The sequence below is a fragment of the Battus philenor genome, unplaced genomic scaffold, assembly GCF_028537555.1.
Source record: "Battus philenor isolate CCGP_79_NKW_IND1 unplaced genomic scaffold, ilBatPhil1.0.hap1 SCAF_25, whole genome shotgun sequence".
NCBI classification, from domain to species: domain Eukaryota; kingdom Metazoa; phylum Arthropoda; class Insecta; order Lepidoptera; family Papilionidae; genus Battus; species Battus philenor.
The window spans coordinates 7508374-7526620 of NW_027181688.1; the positions used below are offsets into that span (position 1 = coordinate 7508374).

Here is an 18247-nt window from a genome sequence, read left to right on the forward strand (position 1 = left end):
TTTAAAACTTTTCTTCAAACTTTTTTTGCAACGGTAAGAACGGCAGACACTTTTCAACGCCGTGATACAAGCCTTTTTGCACACCTTCGAAGCTTTTTTGTCGCACGATGCCCGCCATTTTTTTCTCAACATATTCTTTTGCTGACTCGTTAGTTGAATTCCGTCGAATTCTTTACTTCCATTTTCATCGTTGTCTTCATCGGTGTCGCTGTTAGACGTCATTTTTAATTCAGGTCTTGATATCACAGAAATAGGTTTAACTATAGCATTTTCATTAACATTACTTCTTAGAAAACGATTATCCTATAAAAAAATGTTTCTTTTATTATCAAATAGTACCACATTGACTATTAACAAATATATTATATATATTCATCATTATCATGTCAGCTGATTCAACTCTCCCTAAAATTACCAGGATGACCGGTCAGCGACTTCCTGCGACTTTGGTTAATCTACCACTAGAGTTGCCTGCCCTATAGGTGGGTTCTACACACTTTGCATCTACTGGCACGTGGTCACCACTGAAGAACTCGACGTGCCCCACCAACTACCGTTTCCAATGAGCAATTATTAATGTTTATTATATTTAGGCTCTTAGTATTAAGGATTTCACGAGATTTGAGAGAAAGAGCTGTGCACTGAAGACGGTTGAAACTAATCTTCATTAAAATCAAAAGTCTTCATTTAAATTTTTTTTTCAACATCATGTTTGTAAAACTGTTAGTAATTTTTCTTTCTATACCGAAAGAGATATGTGTATGTGAAAAAAAAAATGTATATTCTGACTTTTAAAATAATTGCAATAATCAGATTTTGATTTTCTAAGGAATCTTCATCTGCTTCTCTTTGTCCTGAATCCATCCAAAATCGACCAGATGTTATACCCTGTGAATACATAACAGCAAATTAAAATAGTTTCGAATATTTTTATTAATAGTTTTTTTTATTTTATAGCGCACAGAACTGATGGTTACTAGAGCCTTAAGGTGCTGGGCTGAAGACCACTGACAAACACAACGTAAAACATCTATCCACAAAGAGGATAGACGACTTATCGAGGTCGTCAGGAGACGCTTATCGATCTGGTTGAAAATCTATGGTGGAGGCTCATGTCCAGCAGTAGGCGTTGTATGGCTAAAATGATGATGATGATGAAGATGAATGTCAATAAAACATCTTACCGCGTTTGCTAAAAGTAAAATAAAACAAAAAACAGGACTGGCTAACAACATTGCTAATTAAAAATATATGAACTGCTGACGAAATGAAAAATAATCATACTTATAATTGTAAATTTTAAATGGCATACATGTAATTGAATAGAACGGTATTTACTTCTGCCATTTTGTATTCACATTTGTTTATCTTAACGGTGTTAGTATGTATGTCGAATTCCTATTGATTGCATTAAGGTAAAAATTCAAATCACTCAACGAGCCATGCTCGCCATTTCTAATGTCTAAGTTTTCTAAGTCTAATGTTTTACCTGTGATGGCTTCATCACCATCATGTCATATAGCATTTGTTACAACTATTTTGGAATATCACTGAGCTTTAAGGTCTAATGTGTTACCAGTGATGACTTCATCACCATCATGTCATATAGCATTTATCTCTATGTGACCTTGTGATTTTTTATAAAACTCTTCATAAACGACGACGTCTCTGATCAATAAGTCATCATCGATGACCATGACTGTCCTTGGGATTTCTCAGCAAGATCGAATTAGGAATAAGCGGACCCATAGACGAACAAAATTAATCGATATAGCCAAGAATATAGGCAGCTAGAAGTGGCAGTGTAAAGTGCGAATAATAGATGAACGCTGGTAATTTAACGTTCTGGAATGGAGACCAAGAACCAACTAGCGCAGCGTAGAATTTCAATCCACAAGGTGGACATACGACTTTGTTTAGATTAATAAAAGGCTCTGGATGCAAGTTGCTTCTTACCGATGTTATTGGAAATCTGTAGAGATGACCTATATATTTTCACTGAGCTCATGAAAGCTATATTTCAGGTTTTACAGTATTAAATTACAGAACTTGAGTCACTTTATGTGATAGTCAAGTTTATAGCTTTAATAACAATTTTTTACTACATACAGAGCATGACACTATTAGGATCTGTTCTGAATAAATGATAAGACAAAAAATATAGTTAGATGATACAGAAGATCCCAAACCAATCGAAAAAAAGGCTAGAAGAAAAAGACACGAGTATTGGCGTTTAAAGTAAATTTGTGTAGGTAGACAAAAAGATGTAGATTTTACATATCTTAGTTTATGTACAATGTTATGTATAATTTTTCAGGCAATGATTCATAAATATTAAAACGAATGAAAAAAATAATACCCAATATCTAATAACCAGCTTCGTAATGACTCATACATACTTATGTCATAAAAGACAACGAATACACAAAGCTATAACGGGTCTAAATAATGCTTTTCAACCAGTTTGGAACATTATATATATACATATATATATATATTATAATAACAAAACTGATATGATGCATAGAAGCAAAATTCGATGATTCTCTGAACAGTCAAGGTTGTCCTTTTTAAGTAAAGAATTAGGAACTAGGTTATTGTTGTATTGTTAAATAACTGTTGAAATAAAATTTTAAAAATGAATTATATTTTATTTTACGTTTTGTGTTTCTTCTTTCACAGATTAAAAGAGTAACTTAATATAAAGACATTTAATAATTCATTTGAATCTTACAATTACTTTTACATTTCTTTCTAAACATAGATCGCATTGATTTTTTGCACAAATAACTTGAACAGACGCTTCTGAATGTCGCTCTACAGGCTTTTATACACCTCCGCGTCGATTTGCGGCATGATTTGCCGAACCTTTTGAGGTTAATTGCATCATCAGCCTGGCCTGACTGTTTCTCTTCAGTACTGACAAGTTCAGAAGTGTTGCAGTCTTCAGTCGATTGTTTGATATCATCGTTCTTGTCCTCGCTGCCTTCGTTGTTTTCCATAGAATCCTCCGCTTCGCTTTTATCTAATGTTCTAGCAACTTCTATTAGTTTTTGTAAATTTCTATCATCGTCTTTAAGTTCATCTTTTATCGATAAAAAATCATTATTATCTTTCTGATTATAACTAGATAAAATGATTACAGGCATATTATTAATGAAACTTCTATCAAACTTTTCATCTTCATTTAATTTAGCACTGTATTTATTATCTGTATGATAGAGCCTTTTTGGTGATACATTTTTCTTATCAAGATTCAATATGTGATCGAAAATTTCAGAAAGGCTAGTGAAATCGCCTTCCTTAACAAACTGCATAAACGCATTTGCTTGGTTATATTCATTAAATATCTGCAATTTAAATAAATATATTCTTTACATAAAGACACGACAGCCATTAAAATATTGAACAAGTTAAAGCCGCTACATAAAAAGCGTTACACGGTTCAGCATTACGACTGTATAATCATTGTAAAATAGAAAAATTATTAATATTTATTTATTATGTTATTGTGCGTGTGCTAGCTAGCTGTGCCCGCGACCTCGTGCACGTGGAATTTAACAAACATTATTTCGTTTTTATTTCCAATATATATTTTTTTTAAAAAAGTAGCCTAAGTTACTCTTTGTTACATTAGCAACCTGCCAGTATAAGTCCCGTCAGAATCGATTCCGCCATTTCAGAGATAAGGCGGAACAAAAACACAGACAGACAAAACCTAAAAAAAATTGTTATTTTGGAATTTATACCGTATTCATATCCATGTAGTTAAAAGCATTTAATATTATGTTACAAACAGATACTCCAATTATATTTATTTGATTAGATTTTATAAATTTAATGAAGAAAAATTATAATAGGAAGTTGAAATTGGCAGTTTTATCGCATTCCGATATTTCTTACAAACATCCTTTGGATAGATCGGAAAAGATTAAAAATGTAACAGCCCTCTATTGGCTGCCAGCTCGATTTTTGCTGAGTTAAAAAGTCCCTCTAACGGTTATCTAGAATCAATTACGTTAACATCCCCGTTTGCATTTATTTTCTTGTACCTTGATAAGCAATGAAGAATTAAATAAATAATTATATTCTAGAAAAGCAACTCAATAACTTTTAATACGGGCTTGTAGATTGTACATTCACATTTAATCAACCCCACTAATATGACGTACATACATCTGAATAATACTTACAGTACAAAGGAATATCCCAACGTATATGTAGTTACGATAATTAATCATTGTCTTTATAATTTTTTTGCTCTTTCATAAGTTTATATAAAATGAGATTTATAAATCATGATGTCAAACAATGCAATCATTATGTAGTTACGGTTTGTTTGAATTTCGTTATCAGATAATTATAATGTTAATTAATAGCAGAGCAGATTGGCAAGTTGTAGTGCAGTGGACAGGCAACATTGCGCGCAGAAAAGATAGCCAGTCAGGCCTTAATTTTGGAAGCCACGTATCGGCACATGAATAATACAACACCCACCCACAATGTTGACAGACGACCATGATAAGATAGTCCGAAGATATATGATGTGAAAGATGCAAGCCGCTTCCTGTCGGTTTTCTATTGAAAGTCTATAAGGGAGGCATATACCAAGCATTGGACATCCTACGGCGATGTGACGATGATTGCTTTTTAAAATTCGCTCACGACAGCGAACTTGAATTGTCAGAGATAAGCAATTATTTTTATAATTAAATTGATGTGCTTTTGAATAAGCTTCAATTTACTATTATTTTTGTTTTTTAGATGACATGCTATATTGACAACTGTCTGACACTGATCAATAAATTTAGGCATTCGTAGCAGTGGGTAGGCTACATATCCCATCTATTATACGGATTGCCATAGGAGCCTTAACTGGATTTAGAATTTCCTTTAAGACAATTAACAGGAATATACATTTACGACTAAATGTATCTACGACTAAGTTGTCGTAGTCAGTGTAGAAAATAAGGCGCCAAATAGCGTAATCGTCGCAATTTCTCCATTACATAAAACAATATTCCTGTTTTAAAGATATTTATAATGTATACCATGTAAAATAAAATAAAACAATTGTTTATTAATTTTAATAAAATATATTTTCTACTTAGTTATTTTTCCTTAATTTACTTTCATTGTGTACAATACAAATTTTATGATTGCTAAATATAACGAAAAATAGACGCATTCTATCAAGTCAAGAATAGTCATCATATGCTACCATGTCATTATTCACCAGAAATTTCTTATCAACTTTATTTTCAATACGGAAGTCAAACGGTCAGTTTAAACAAACAAAAGTTAAATCTTAATGACATATTATTCTACAGCCTTACAGCAACTGTTATGTATTTTTAATAAAACATTATGTTTCATATTTTCTTCTAAGTTATTTAAAGCACCAACATTTTAATATGCTTATTATTTTAATTTATAAAAACGACAAGTACTAATACCTCTTCTGGAATTATTCTATATATATAATCATTACCAATCCTTAGTCCACCTTTAACTTTGTACAGATCCTCTAAATTTATTAATGTATTCAATGTTTTAATTTTTTTCTCGTTGATTGTTATCAAAGAATTAAGCATTTTCGCATAGAAATAATCAGCGGGGAGATTTTGACTCTTTTGGTATGATGACGTTGCTACCTAAAATGAATACTAAATAAGGATGTTAAGAATTTTCATTACACGTTTTAAATATATTGATCAAAGAGAGCGCTGTTTACTCAAGCTCCAGTGCAAATCAAATTAATAATATAGTTTAAATGATAGAGTTGAAGAAACATTGACTTTGTGGCGTTAAATTTAATTTGATTCTTGAATTTTGAGTAACGCTTTTGTAGAAATAATAGTAGAAAGTATAATAATATCCTTTATAATTTTTCTTACTAAAGATACTATTATGCAATTTGCTTTTTTACTATATGCTTTTGATGAAATAATTTTTCAGCGGTTTAAAATATTAAACTATTTCTAACAATGAGATTATCAGAAAAAAAATTAAATGTAACAAGTGGTAGATGCTTTTTTGGCATAAGCCCTTCCTTAAACTTGTCTACTTGTCATGTTCCAGTGCCTCACGCATTCATAAAAGTATTATTAAGGTACAGTTATTACAAGGTTTATGTTCGGCGATGTTAACAATCTATCCTTACAGTTTCTTTGAAACTAGGACTTTGATCAGTAGCCCAAAAGAAAAAAGCAGCTCACTAATTTTATATATTTATTGAATAATAAAATTAGAGACTTTAGGTATCGTAGTTCTATTGGACTTTCTGCTAAAGCACAACTCAATGAAGAGTAAAAGAGCATTTTTCTTCTGTATTGGTTTATTCTTATACTCTTGTATTGTACACAAGTTTTCTGTAGACTTATGTCTAGATTTTTCCAGATGAAAATAGTTAAAAAATATAAACAGTTTTATTTTTAGTTAACTGGTATCGTAAAGCAATTTAACACCAAATATATATAAACAAAGTACATCACTACTACTGTCAATTGAATGTAACTCACCGGTATAATTAAAAATTGACAGACAAACAAAAAGTGAATGAAATCTTTCTGTACGTTCATATTAATGTTCAATAAAAATATTGAACTAACTCTGTGCGCCTTATCAATTGTACATTTGTAATTTTGTAAGGTTAGTTAAGTTTGATATGATTAAAAACTCAAGTATATATTGCTAAATTCCTAAATCAAACAATAAGACTACCAAACAACGACGATAATTCTTAATGTTTTATCCGACAAGACAATTAATTTATGAATGAACTAAAATGTAAGGATGAAATATTCCTGGTTACCTAAAAATGGCGTTGTTGGTTTTATCTTTCTATAATAGAAGCCTCTATAATCAGGCCGTCAATGACGTAATCGTAGTTGGTAAATCCACCATACAGTTTAAGGTTTTTATTCAATCTCGAATAAAACTACTTTGTAATATATTATTTTATATAGGGATCATTGTCGTCACCATTTCAGCCAGAGGATATCAATTGCTGTACATTGACCTGTTGCATAGAATTGTAAGGATCTTCCATAATTATTTTTATTCATAACTTTAATCAAAGATATAACATTTGGATTCATTTCAACCAAAAGTTGAAGTGTTTATAATTTAATAACAAATCCAGGATGTATGATGTATGTGGTTGAAGGAAACTGATTACAAATTTGTGTGAGAAAAAACAAAATTGCTCCTACATGTACACAGATATATATACCAAAGTAATGTTTTGGTTATTTATCAATTAGTAGCTTATTGAAGTGGCCACTAATATTTCTGATATAAGATATAATATTAATTTCAATATCTGATATTGTACTGTGGTGCACTCAACAAGTTTCTTAAATTGTTGACGAATCTTATAAAAAAAATAAATGTAGTACTTATATCATTTATTTACAAATTAATTACATGTTGATGTACAATGTTAACAATAATTTATACAGATGTTTAAACAAATAGAACAAATGGTTGCAGTATATTTCATATGAAAAGGATATTTGTATACAAATTGTACTTATAAATCAAACAACTTTACCTCTTATTTTAACATGTGACATCACATTACTGCATAATAATGCATTTTATAATTGTTATAAAAATAACAAATTTATTTACAAACTTATGAATTATTCCATGCAACATATTATGTATATACAAAATGATTAGTTATGTGTAAAAACCTTAAAAGAATGAATGTATAGCTTATTAGCTGACAATAATTGTATGTTACACCATGCTCAAAAATCAACGGTTTCAGAAATAATAAATACAATAATGAAAATATAGTAAAAAAAAATGTTTTCTTATATTGGATTTCTATGTATTAAAACGTATTTTTATTGTCTGTCCCTGTAGACTTTACTGTTTCAAGTTAGTGGCTTGATGTACACCAGTAGAAAAATAACCACTATAGGGATAATTGGAAATATGTGTCAAAGTTAAAGCTATCAAATAAGCAATACATTTACAACTTTAAAGCTTTTACACCTAAAACCAATCTCTTTATAATAGGCAGATTATAATTTGTCTAATTCTCTCCCATTTAACACACTTAGTTTTAATGAAAATCTCATATTTTTCATAAAAATCACACCCAGAAATTTTCTATAGAGAAATTCTGAAAAAAACTGGATCTAATTATTTAGTAGTTGAGCAAGCATCTATAACATACAACTATTCGTTTTTTTATAAAATAATTCATTTGTAGTTAAAAAGAGATAAAAATCTGGATGTGCTGAAGAAATATCCCTTGATAATAAAGAGACATTAAATATGTAAAATATATTTTATAATTCAAACAAACTTTATTTTAAATCATAACCAGTGATCTGAAATTATTTTGTTTATTGGGCAATAAAAACCTTAAACTTTATTCTCAAGTTTCATAAATAACTATATCTATGAAGATAAATAATTTTGCAGACATCAACTTTCATTTAACTGAAAAATTTTACTGTTTACAAACAGTGTTGTTTCATTACCTCTGTATGACAAATCCTTTTATGTGTGATCCTAGTCCACAGTCTATAACATTTGTTAGACTTAAAATACTCTTAAAATAATCTTACAGTATTATCTTAAACTATGTAGAACTCTGTCTGTAGTTTTTTGTGTCCAATATTTTTTTTCCGCACATAGCACAAATCCCTTTCTTGTATGCACATGCTTGACAGTAATGTGATCCAACTTGGTGAACCTTCATGCGGCATATTCTGAAAATGCATATAAATTTTCATAAAAATAGTAAAAGTTAAGTTGTCTCTTACACAACATATTTGCATATACAAAAACACATCTTTTCATCATAATTTTCTATGAACCATTTATTATGAAGTATATCTCTTTGATAAGAGCCAAAGCAAATGAGTCCGCAGCTTGGATGTCGCTGGTGTGGCAACCATCGGTGTTTATGTTAGATTTCAGTACCTCCATATTTGGTCATCTTCCACAGAGTTAAAATGAATACCTATATTTTTAATTCTCTCATAATGAAATTAGATCATTTATAACATATTATCAATTTATTTTGAAATAAAGTTCTTCCGCAATGCAAATAGTAAAGCACGGGTTGATATATCGGCTCCCGGCACTAAAAGGGTTAATAAAGAATTAGGTGGACTTAATTGTTGGATAAATTTTACACAATTGACAGTCATTGATGACTGTCGCAGCCTAAATAGAAAGAACAGATTCAGTCATAGATGACTGATGTGGCAGTCAATGTGGTAACAGAACCCATCATACACTTAATGCTTAAATAAATCTTGATGCATAAAATATCCACCCACAATTTAGATAGTTAACTCATGTAGCTTCAGTTTATATGAATCAAATCTTGGCTGCTCCCATCCGCACTGGATATTGGAAATCTATGGGGGAGGCCTATGTTCAGCAGTGTATGTCCTACTGCGGAAATAATGTGAAATGATGAAGCATCATAGAATATTAATGAAAAAGATTTTTATACAAAAGAAAATAAACACACTTAAGTTGGAAATTTACATTTATTGCAAATATGGAAACATGGATATCCTATCTTTCCACATATACCTATGGATATATACAGCATGTTAACATGTCTATCTTTAAGAACTTATATTTTTATTCTTTTCATAATATTCTGTAATGTTTACTTTAGGGCGATTAAATTATATTTTACTGTTAATAGGGCTTTATGATATTCTTTGTTTCTTTAAGGACCTGTATATTATTAAAGTATTTTTTATATTTTTATAGAATTTGGAGTTTTGTAGTTAGGATATGCTAGCCCTATTTTGACCATCATACATGTCCATAAGAAAAGATATCAATTTACAAAATAATCTAGCTGCTAAAAAAGTAGTATTTTATTATCTTTTAAGGTTGTCAGTAACTGAATTTTATATTAAATAACTTCATATAATATCAACATCTACTTTTTATTGAATTCATTACGTATTAATGCTATTGATATGTATTGAATCCACAAAAAGTATTATATATTTTCCTATTTCTTACTTTCAGCGGTTAAAGAATAAGAAATTTAGATAAACTTACCTGCATTCATCAAATTTTGATGTGTAAGGATTAAATCGAGCTTTTTTTGCAGTAAGCGCCTTATTTTCTCCAACTTTTCTGCCACCAGATTCAACGGTGTTTCTCGCGCCAGTCTTCCAAGGATCTGGTGTGATCACTTTCCCTAACTTTTTTTCGCATTTTTCACACACCATTTTTTTATATTCAAAGTATTTTTAATTCAGTGAAGGCGTCAAATTTTTGAAACAAAATTTGTTAACCCAAATATATTTGTAAATAACCACGAATTTGACATTTACAAATGACAGTAGTCAGTGTTGCCAGCATAAATAGTAAATATATAATTTAAGCTAACGTCCAAAAATAAATTTTTAGCGGTCAGTAACACGTAAAGTCACTTTTTATTAATATCTAAAATTACATTTTTATTATGGCAATACAAACCAAAAATTTACAGTTTAAGAGTATAGATGTAAAAAAGCCGATTTAAAACGTTTAAAACCAAAAGTGGCGGTTTAAAACCCCAAATAAATCGTTTTAAACGGTTTAAAACTCGCCTACTAAAATATAAGAACAGTGTTTTTACACATCATTATCGACAATACTTGGTCTTGTGTTAGTTACCTATGCATTTTATACCTATGTAGGTAAGTATATTACATATAAAGTACTATAATTATAAAGAAACAATATTACATACAATAGATTAAAATATGTACCTAAATCATAAAGAAATTGTGGATAGGAGTTTTGACCATAATTTCCAACTAGTTAACGTGTACTCAAAGGTCCACTCCTCCATTTCTGTTCAAAGAGTTTGCCGACAGAGAGCCACCGCCGACTGCTATGCACACGCCATACACACACAGTGAATGCCCTCTGTGTTTTACTTGCACATGAAAGAGACAACGTTAGGTATGGTATGTATGTATGGTATGACCAAACCAAGTTAAAATAATATCTCCAAATATTAGACTTATATTAATATTAGACTTAATTGAATAGGAATAGGAGTAATCCGAGTAATTGTTCACAAAAGGCTACTGAAATATACATATTAAACTTATAATAGGTAGGTATTCGTATCTTGTTTGCATTTTTATTGTCATATTTGGCATATTTGGTACGAGTACCTTTATATTGAATCCAAATTTGTACATTTTTTTACAATACTGGCAACACTGACATGTCCGCACGCAACACGCTATGTATGTGTGTGTGTGGTGTGGAGTAGGCGAGCTGGCAACGTTGCATCTTGACGTCTCTCCGCGTGAGAAGTGCAAGTGTGTGAGTTTGGTTTTAAACCGAATGAAACTAATTGATAAATCTTTTCAAAATAACCAATATAGTTAACTAGGTAATAGTTTCTAGGTAATGTCTACGCTTGGAATAGATAATGTGTTTATATTTAAGAAAAACATAGTCGTCAACACTAAACGTTTAAAATCGAAAAAAATGTTTTTTTTCGGTTTTAATCGGTTTTTTTCGTTTTAAACCGGCCTTACATCTATATTTAAGAGTATATTTTTATTAATTGAAATAAAGATGTTGCTGTTGTCATTGCATTGACACGCCAGAATACTATTTACTAAGCCCGCAGATAGGTTGTTATATGCGTTGATAGATTTCCTCAACGTTTCAGTTCAGACATATTTCACGAAGTAATGAGGGACAATAAAAAAATATGCTGTAACATTTCATGTGTAACACAATGGAAGATTTTTTAGCTAAATGATTTACAGACTCTTTATCGGCGATCCCTATGTGAGACGGAATCCATTGTAAGGTAATGTTTTTATTGTGTTTTACCATGTTTGAAATAGTTTTAAGTATGATATGAACAATGTGATAACTTCTAAAACTGTGAGTATGGCAATGAAACCAATGCTGCAAGCTATTTCGCGAATCTGTTAGCTCTGTGCGTACAATTTAAATTTCATCGGTAGTTTTAAATATAAGGAAATTGAGACGTTTGTGAAAATTTTAAAGAACCCTAAGAATGATCCCGACAAGTATTTTAAGTAATTTTTTTTAAGTTCTTGTTCCTGGATAGATTTTTTGGCAATATTAACAACACGAATAAATGGTTTAATGACATCGGTTAAATCGGTTAAAGTGTAGCCCTTTCATTTGATACCCATATTGAGGGGGTGAAGGAAAAATACATATTCCGCCATTTTGTATCGGCGGCCATCATAGATTTATAATGTTATTGATTTTATTATATTGTATTGTCATCTAAATTAAATGTGTGTACCAAATTTCAGATCAATCTGACAACGGGAAGGTCCTTAAATTTCAATTTCTAATTTTGATCCATATAAATTCCGTACGGGTCGAACTAAATAAAACCGTTTAACAAAATCCTGTAGTCGTAGGGATCAGCAATACGAAACGTTATTACGTGAGCGCTACATTCTTATTAAGAATCACTAGAAGAGTTTTTTTTTTCTTTCGTCGGCAGCATGCAATTTGTAAATTGTTCGATAAATTATCTAATAGATTACTTGAAAAATTACCTAAAAATTAATTAATCTGTACTTAAGTTATATATTTATTTTTATATTTCTAAATATAGAACACTGGCACGTATTTTTTGATAATGTAGGTTATATTTTAAAGTGAGAACAATTGAGATTTTTTAAACATCTTTATTTATAAACCATACCAATTAATTTGGAACTATTATTTAAATTTAATGAAAAAATAAAACTCTTTTGTTAGAGTACACATTTTTAATTTCCCAATTTGAAATAAAATAAATTTAGACCAAACAATTATTTTAAAGTAATGCAGCGGAATTGTATTTTTTTGGTTTTATTCTACTGCTCCTAAATTTGTATTTATAATTTTTAAAACAGGAGATTCATTACTCGATTGAAAAAGAATTTGTGTCGTTTTGTTTGGTAGATATCTTATGATTCTATATAAACTTAGTTGTTGATTTTTATCCGGATTATTAACTATTTTCTCAAAATTATTTACGTAGTCAACATATGACATATTACGTTTAATAAAAAGTTGTGGTTGAAAGACAACTATTTGTGGATAATTGAATATGTATGTCAATTCTATTTCATCTTTAGAATTTGTTTGTAAGTTATCAAAGGAAGATAATTTCAAAGATCTACCAGACTTATTAGATTCGTATTCCTTAAAATTGTCGTTTCGCAAATAATTATCTTCAGAATTCAAATAATTTAAATTCTCATTCGAGCGCGATTGTAACGACCTGAAAAGATTTTGTAAGATGTCATTTCTAGCTTCTGCATTAGAAGAAATATTTTTTAGCATCCTTGTATCCATCTTTGGCTTAACGGCATCTACATGATTGGTTATGTTCGGATTTTTTTCCAAATTAAGAACATGTTGCAAAAGCGTGTAGTCTTCTAAAACACTTGGATTGTTCGCGCCATTTCTCAAAACTGACTTATCTAAAGTATTTGGAAGATTGGATTGTTGGTTAATGCTATTTGTAAGATTTCTAATTGAATACGAGGATATAAAATCGTTTTGATTAACGATATTATTTGGTGTGTGATCAATGTTTTCGTTTTTTGATTCACGCATAATATTTCTAGTATTTTTTCCGTGTGAATTTATTAAAATATTATGATGCTTGCTTGAATTTTTGAGAAAAATATTATTTGAAAAATTATTGTTTTTGCTATTATTTTCTTCATTCAGAGTAGAGTCTATGGAAAAAGTTTTATTTTTTGTAACATGAAAAGGTTCTAACATTACCTGGGGTTGACCGTAAGCGTGATTTATCACAGTGAAATTGATTTTAGGGTCCGGCCCGATCTGTGGCAGAATCTTGTTATTTAAAATAGTTCTATTATTTTGACTGGATAAAAGATTCAATATTGAGGTATTGTTATAAGAATTATTACTTGTAATTTTGTCGGAGATTTGGGGTCCCATATCTTTATTAACTTCTGATTGTTTTGAGAAATAATTTGGCAACGCAGCAAAATTCATTGCGAAGTTTTTATGTAGAAAAGTATCTTTGCCTTTGAGGTTTGAATTGTGCGATAAAAAAGATAATGGGAGTGAATTTAAATTTTCCTTAGTATTTATAATAATAGATTTGGAACGATTAACTGAATTGTATTGCAAAGGATTAATTACATTACCATTAGCGATTATTTCTTTAGGACTATACAATTTCAGGTTCTCTGAAACCTTTGAACTGTTTAAAGTTTTAGAAGCTTTTGGCAATACCTCGTGTTTATCTTCAAAATATTGCTTTATTTGACTATATGTTCCTTTTAATCCACTTTTTACATTGTAATTGTTATCAGTAAAGTCTCTAGAAACCAAATTTTGGTATTCAGGCTTGGAAGTAACAATCAATTCGTTTGTATTATGTGCATTAACAAAATTGGAGGAATTAAATTGTTGATTATATTGCAACGTATTTGATATATCTTTACGTTTATATTTATTATTATTAACCGGAAAATTATTATTGTTAATGTTTTTCTCTTGATTCAGATATGTTGCAAAATTAGATACGTCACTCAAAAATTCTTTTAGAATGTTTTTGTTCTGTGAAATTTCGGGTTTGTTAAATAATTTATTTAATTCTGGTAATTCTACCTTTTCCGAAAGTATAAGAAATTCATTGTATTTTTCTAAATGATCATTATTAATTTCTTTGAAAGGCTGAAAAATAGGTGATTCTTCTATTAATTTTGTTATTATTACAAATTTACCACTCGTTGGTCCTTTACAATCGTAGTCGACTAAGTATAATCTCAGAATAAATTTTAGAGTAAGGATAAATTGTTCCAATGCGACCTTACTGCAATATTTTTTGTCCAGTTGTAACGTAGATAACCTTCTGGTCGGGGTATTTAAAGACTCTATATTCACGTTTAGATCAGTTTCTTCAGAAGGTAAATTATTATATGTGTGGTTTGTTACATTGGCTGATTCAAAGTGTTCCACATTATTTAAATTTGTATTATTCGTGACTGGCATTGAAGGATTCTTTACTTCTTTATCACCATTTACTAATATACTTTTGTGTTCTAAAGATTTATCTTTATTTACAGACCTTTTGACTTTATGAAGTGGTGCTTCTAGTAAACTAAAAGCAGATTCATCAGCGTTTTGTTCATTCTGAACATTTTGAATTGTGCGAGTGTTAAAAAAGGTGACAAGAGGATTGTTATTTTCTTTTGGATTATTTAATGGTATATTTATATCCATTACATTATTCTTGTTATTGTTAGCGGTCATATAGGTATTACAATTCGTATTTAGCAAATATTTTTGAAAAGCTAAATTTATCAGTGTTGTAATTTCGTCCTCTGTTTTTTTAATACACTCTTCGCTTATATGGTTATCTGTAAACCTTCGTATATGTTCTAATACAACAGAAGTTAAAGTTTTCATATCTTTAACCCCATTAACATCCATTATAGTTCTGATTTTGCGAATAATTGGTGATAAAATATTTGAAATATTTTCTATATTATCTTTACGAATGTCCGACTTGTCTTGTGCTTTTGTGTTTATTGTAACAGGCGTCACATGATCTAAATAAGATTTAATCATTAGTCCAATGTTATGGAGCACACTTTTATTTGGCGGCGATTTTTCAGCTGTGCCTATGAATTTTGATAGGTTTGCCCACATTTGAAACAAGTTTCTGTTGTAAATTTTGCATATTTCCGGATCGTGTGTATATCCTGCGCTTTCTTTAATGGATCGTTTCTGTCTGTTATGAAATGATTCCTGTAAGAAATTATATTTTAAATTAAATATATGCAAATCATGATTTACATGAGATACATCTGGTTTGGGAAGCCTCTTGCAATGTATGGTAGGAACACCTTTGGTCACAAATTTCGGATCAACCAGCTTGTAAGTTTGACGAAGCCGTATAAGGCAGATAGGCTAGTCGCCAGTAACAATCCAATATAAAACAACACTTTAACTAATTTTGTCTTGCAATGTTCGCTTCAAATTTATACTTACTGTGTTATTCTCATACATTTTCTTTTGATATTTTTTTACAATCCATGAAATATATGCTTTAATAAGTTTGTATTCTTCATTGTTACTATGTAATCTTTGTAAATGTAAATGTCTATATGATAAAATTTTTTTAAATATTTTCTTCAAAATATATCTGTTCCTTTTATTTTTTCTTTTATCTATTAAATTCGCCGACTCATCACTTTCCTGTACACCCGAGTTGTTAATATCAATATCTTCAGAGTTCTGCTCTCTGTTATTTTTATATTCAAGTGCGAATTCAGATATATTAATATATTTATTTAAAACATCAATTATTTCATCCTGTTTAGTGATTGTTTTATTATTACTGGACCTAGTTATAGCTTTCGTTGCAATGGTGGAAACATTTGCAGACTGCGTGTAAAAATGTTAATTACTTTAATTGTGTATTTAAAACTTGTATATAGTTAAAAAATCACGTGTAAAAATATTAATATTATATATAAGGAAATAAACTTACTTCAGAAGTTATTGAAGTTGAAATAGAGGTCTGTAAAGGAAATTGAGTTTATTTAAAATATCTATAACGATAATATATATTTTTTTTAAATTTAATGAATAAAAGTATAGTTATAAACCAGAACTAAGAAGTTTTACTAATGGTATATAAATAAAGTTTGGACCTAGCGATGTAAATTTTTTTGTTAACTTATTAAGAGATTTGTTATTGCCAATGATACATTAATTGCATTTGATCAATAAGTAGCTTTTGTTCAATATTGACTATATTAGAATTGCAAAGTTATACACCAGGGGTGCGCAAGCTCTTTGATGTTGCGAATCATTCTTCGAAAATTGCAATTTTTTGAAGTTAGATATAATGGCACACGTATATAACAACACTCCTAATAATACTTAAGATGCTGGTCAATTAATTATGATCTTTATTTGGATTTTGTCAATTTTATGATGGAATAATAATTATTATTCACACCAGTGATTTGTTTCGATATCCCAGGAGCTGACATAGGTAATATAAATTTAAATATTGGATTAATTCGACAATCAATCGGAGCCAAAAATAATAGCTCAAAGAGCTGCCTGTGGGTCGCGAGCCGCAGTGTGGCCACCCCTGTCATATACAATGAGGAATGTAAATATGAATAGAAATGCTTTGTTTTAGTATAAAGGAAATTATTAACTTTATATCTCTTTTTGAGATTTTTTTCACCATTATCGTCATCATTTCAGCCAAATGTCGTCCACTACTGGTCATTTCCACCCCCTATGATATCTAAACGAACCAATTGGAAGCGGCCTGCATTCAGCATCTTTCGACAGCCTTCGTCGAAGGTGTCTATCCACCTTGTCAGTAGCCGTTCTACGCTGTGCGCCTATCCGTGGTATCACTCCAGAGTCATAGGGCCCTAACGGTTATTTTTACTGCGCGTTTAGAAGCCTTCTCACTATGATTTCTATTTGCCAATCCGCAGATTACTTTCGTTAGTTCTGATTCATTCCTGATTCCATTATTAATGTGTTTTGTAGTTTTCTACAACTATTTATTTGAAATTTATGATAATTCGGTTCAAATCATAAAAGTATGTATTATTTGGCTGATTTTTTTTTTTCAATAAAGTAGCTTGAGATTATTAAACAGAGATAAGACTAAAAAGGTTTTTTAAGTGATGACCTAAATTGTTTTTAGATCGTTCCTTAAGTAACTTACCTTTTCGGTACTGCTGGTCGAAGTCTGCAAAGGGTAACAATTATTAAGTTCAAATGAAATGTGCAGGAAATTGAATTTTAATGATAGCTTCTTTTGTGGAGTAATTTTAATTATGTTTAAAATAAATACCTGAAAGGCTTGGAACTTACGCGAAGCTTATAATTATGTCTGTGTCTGTATTGTTGCCAAGGTTTATTCATTATTAGTTTATATAGGTGATTGGTTACAGATGTAAAAGCATTATAGAGGGTGCTCATTTTTTGTCAATTATGTGTAGTACACAACATCCAAAAATTAAAAAAAAAACATAACGATAATATAACACATAAAAGCGGTTTTTAAATTCGGATTAATACATATTAAAATTAATTGTTTTTCTTACTTTTTGTCTATGTAGACTTTGAACATTATGTTAATTATAAGATACACTGCTTTTTCGAAAAAAAATGTCTAAGGATTGTCAGATGTGTGGATAGTTCTAACAGAGTGTTAGTTCTCGTGTCAGGCATTTCA

The 18247-nt window shown here is 30.0% G+C and overlaps 1 protein-coding gene across 1 annotated transcript; it reads right to left on the minus strand.

Annotated features, from left to right (window-relative positions):
- Positions 1 to 8259: 8259 nt before the first annotated feature.
- LOC137925011 (cysteine-rich PDZ-binding protein) lies at positions 8260 to 10301 on the minus strand. Its single transcript, XM_068768439.1, has 2 exons — positions 10057 to 10301; positions 8260 to 8732 (listed from the first exon to the last, which is right to left on the minus strand). The coding sequence occupies exons 1-2, from the start codon at positions 10227 to 10229 to the stop codon at positions 8603 to 8605; spliced, it is 303 nt and encodes a 100-aa protein (XP_068624540.1). The 5' UTR covers positions 10230 to 10301; the 3' UTR covers positions 8260 to 8602.
- Between the last annotated feature and the right edge of the window lie 7946 nt (positions 10302 to 18247).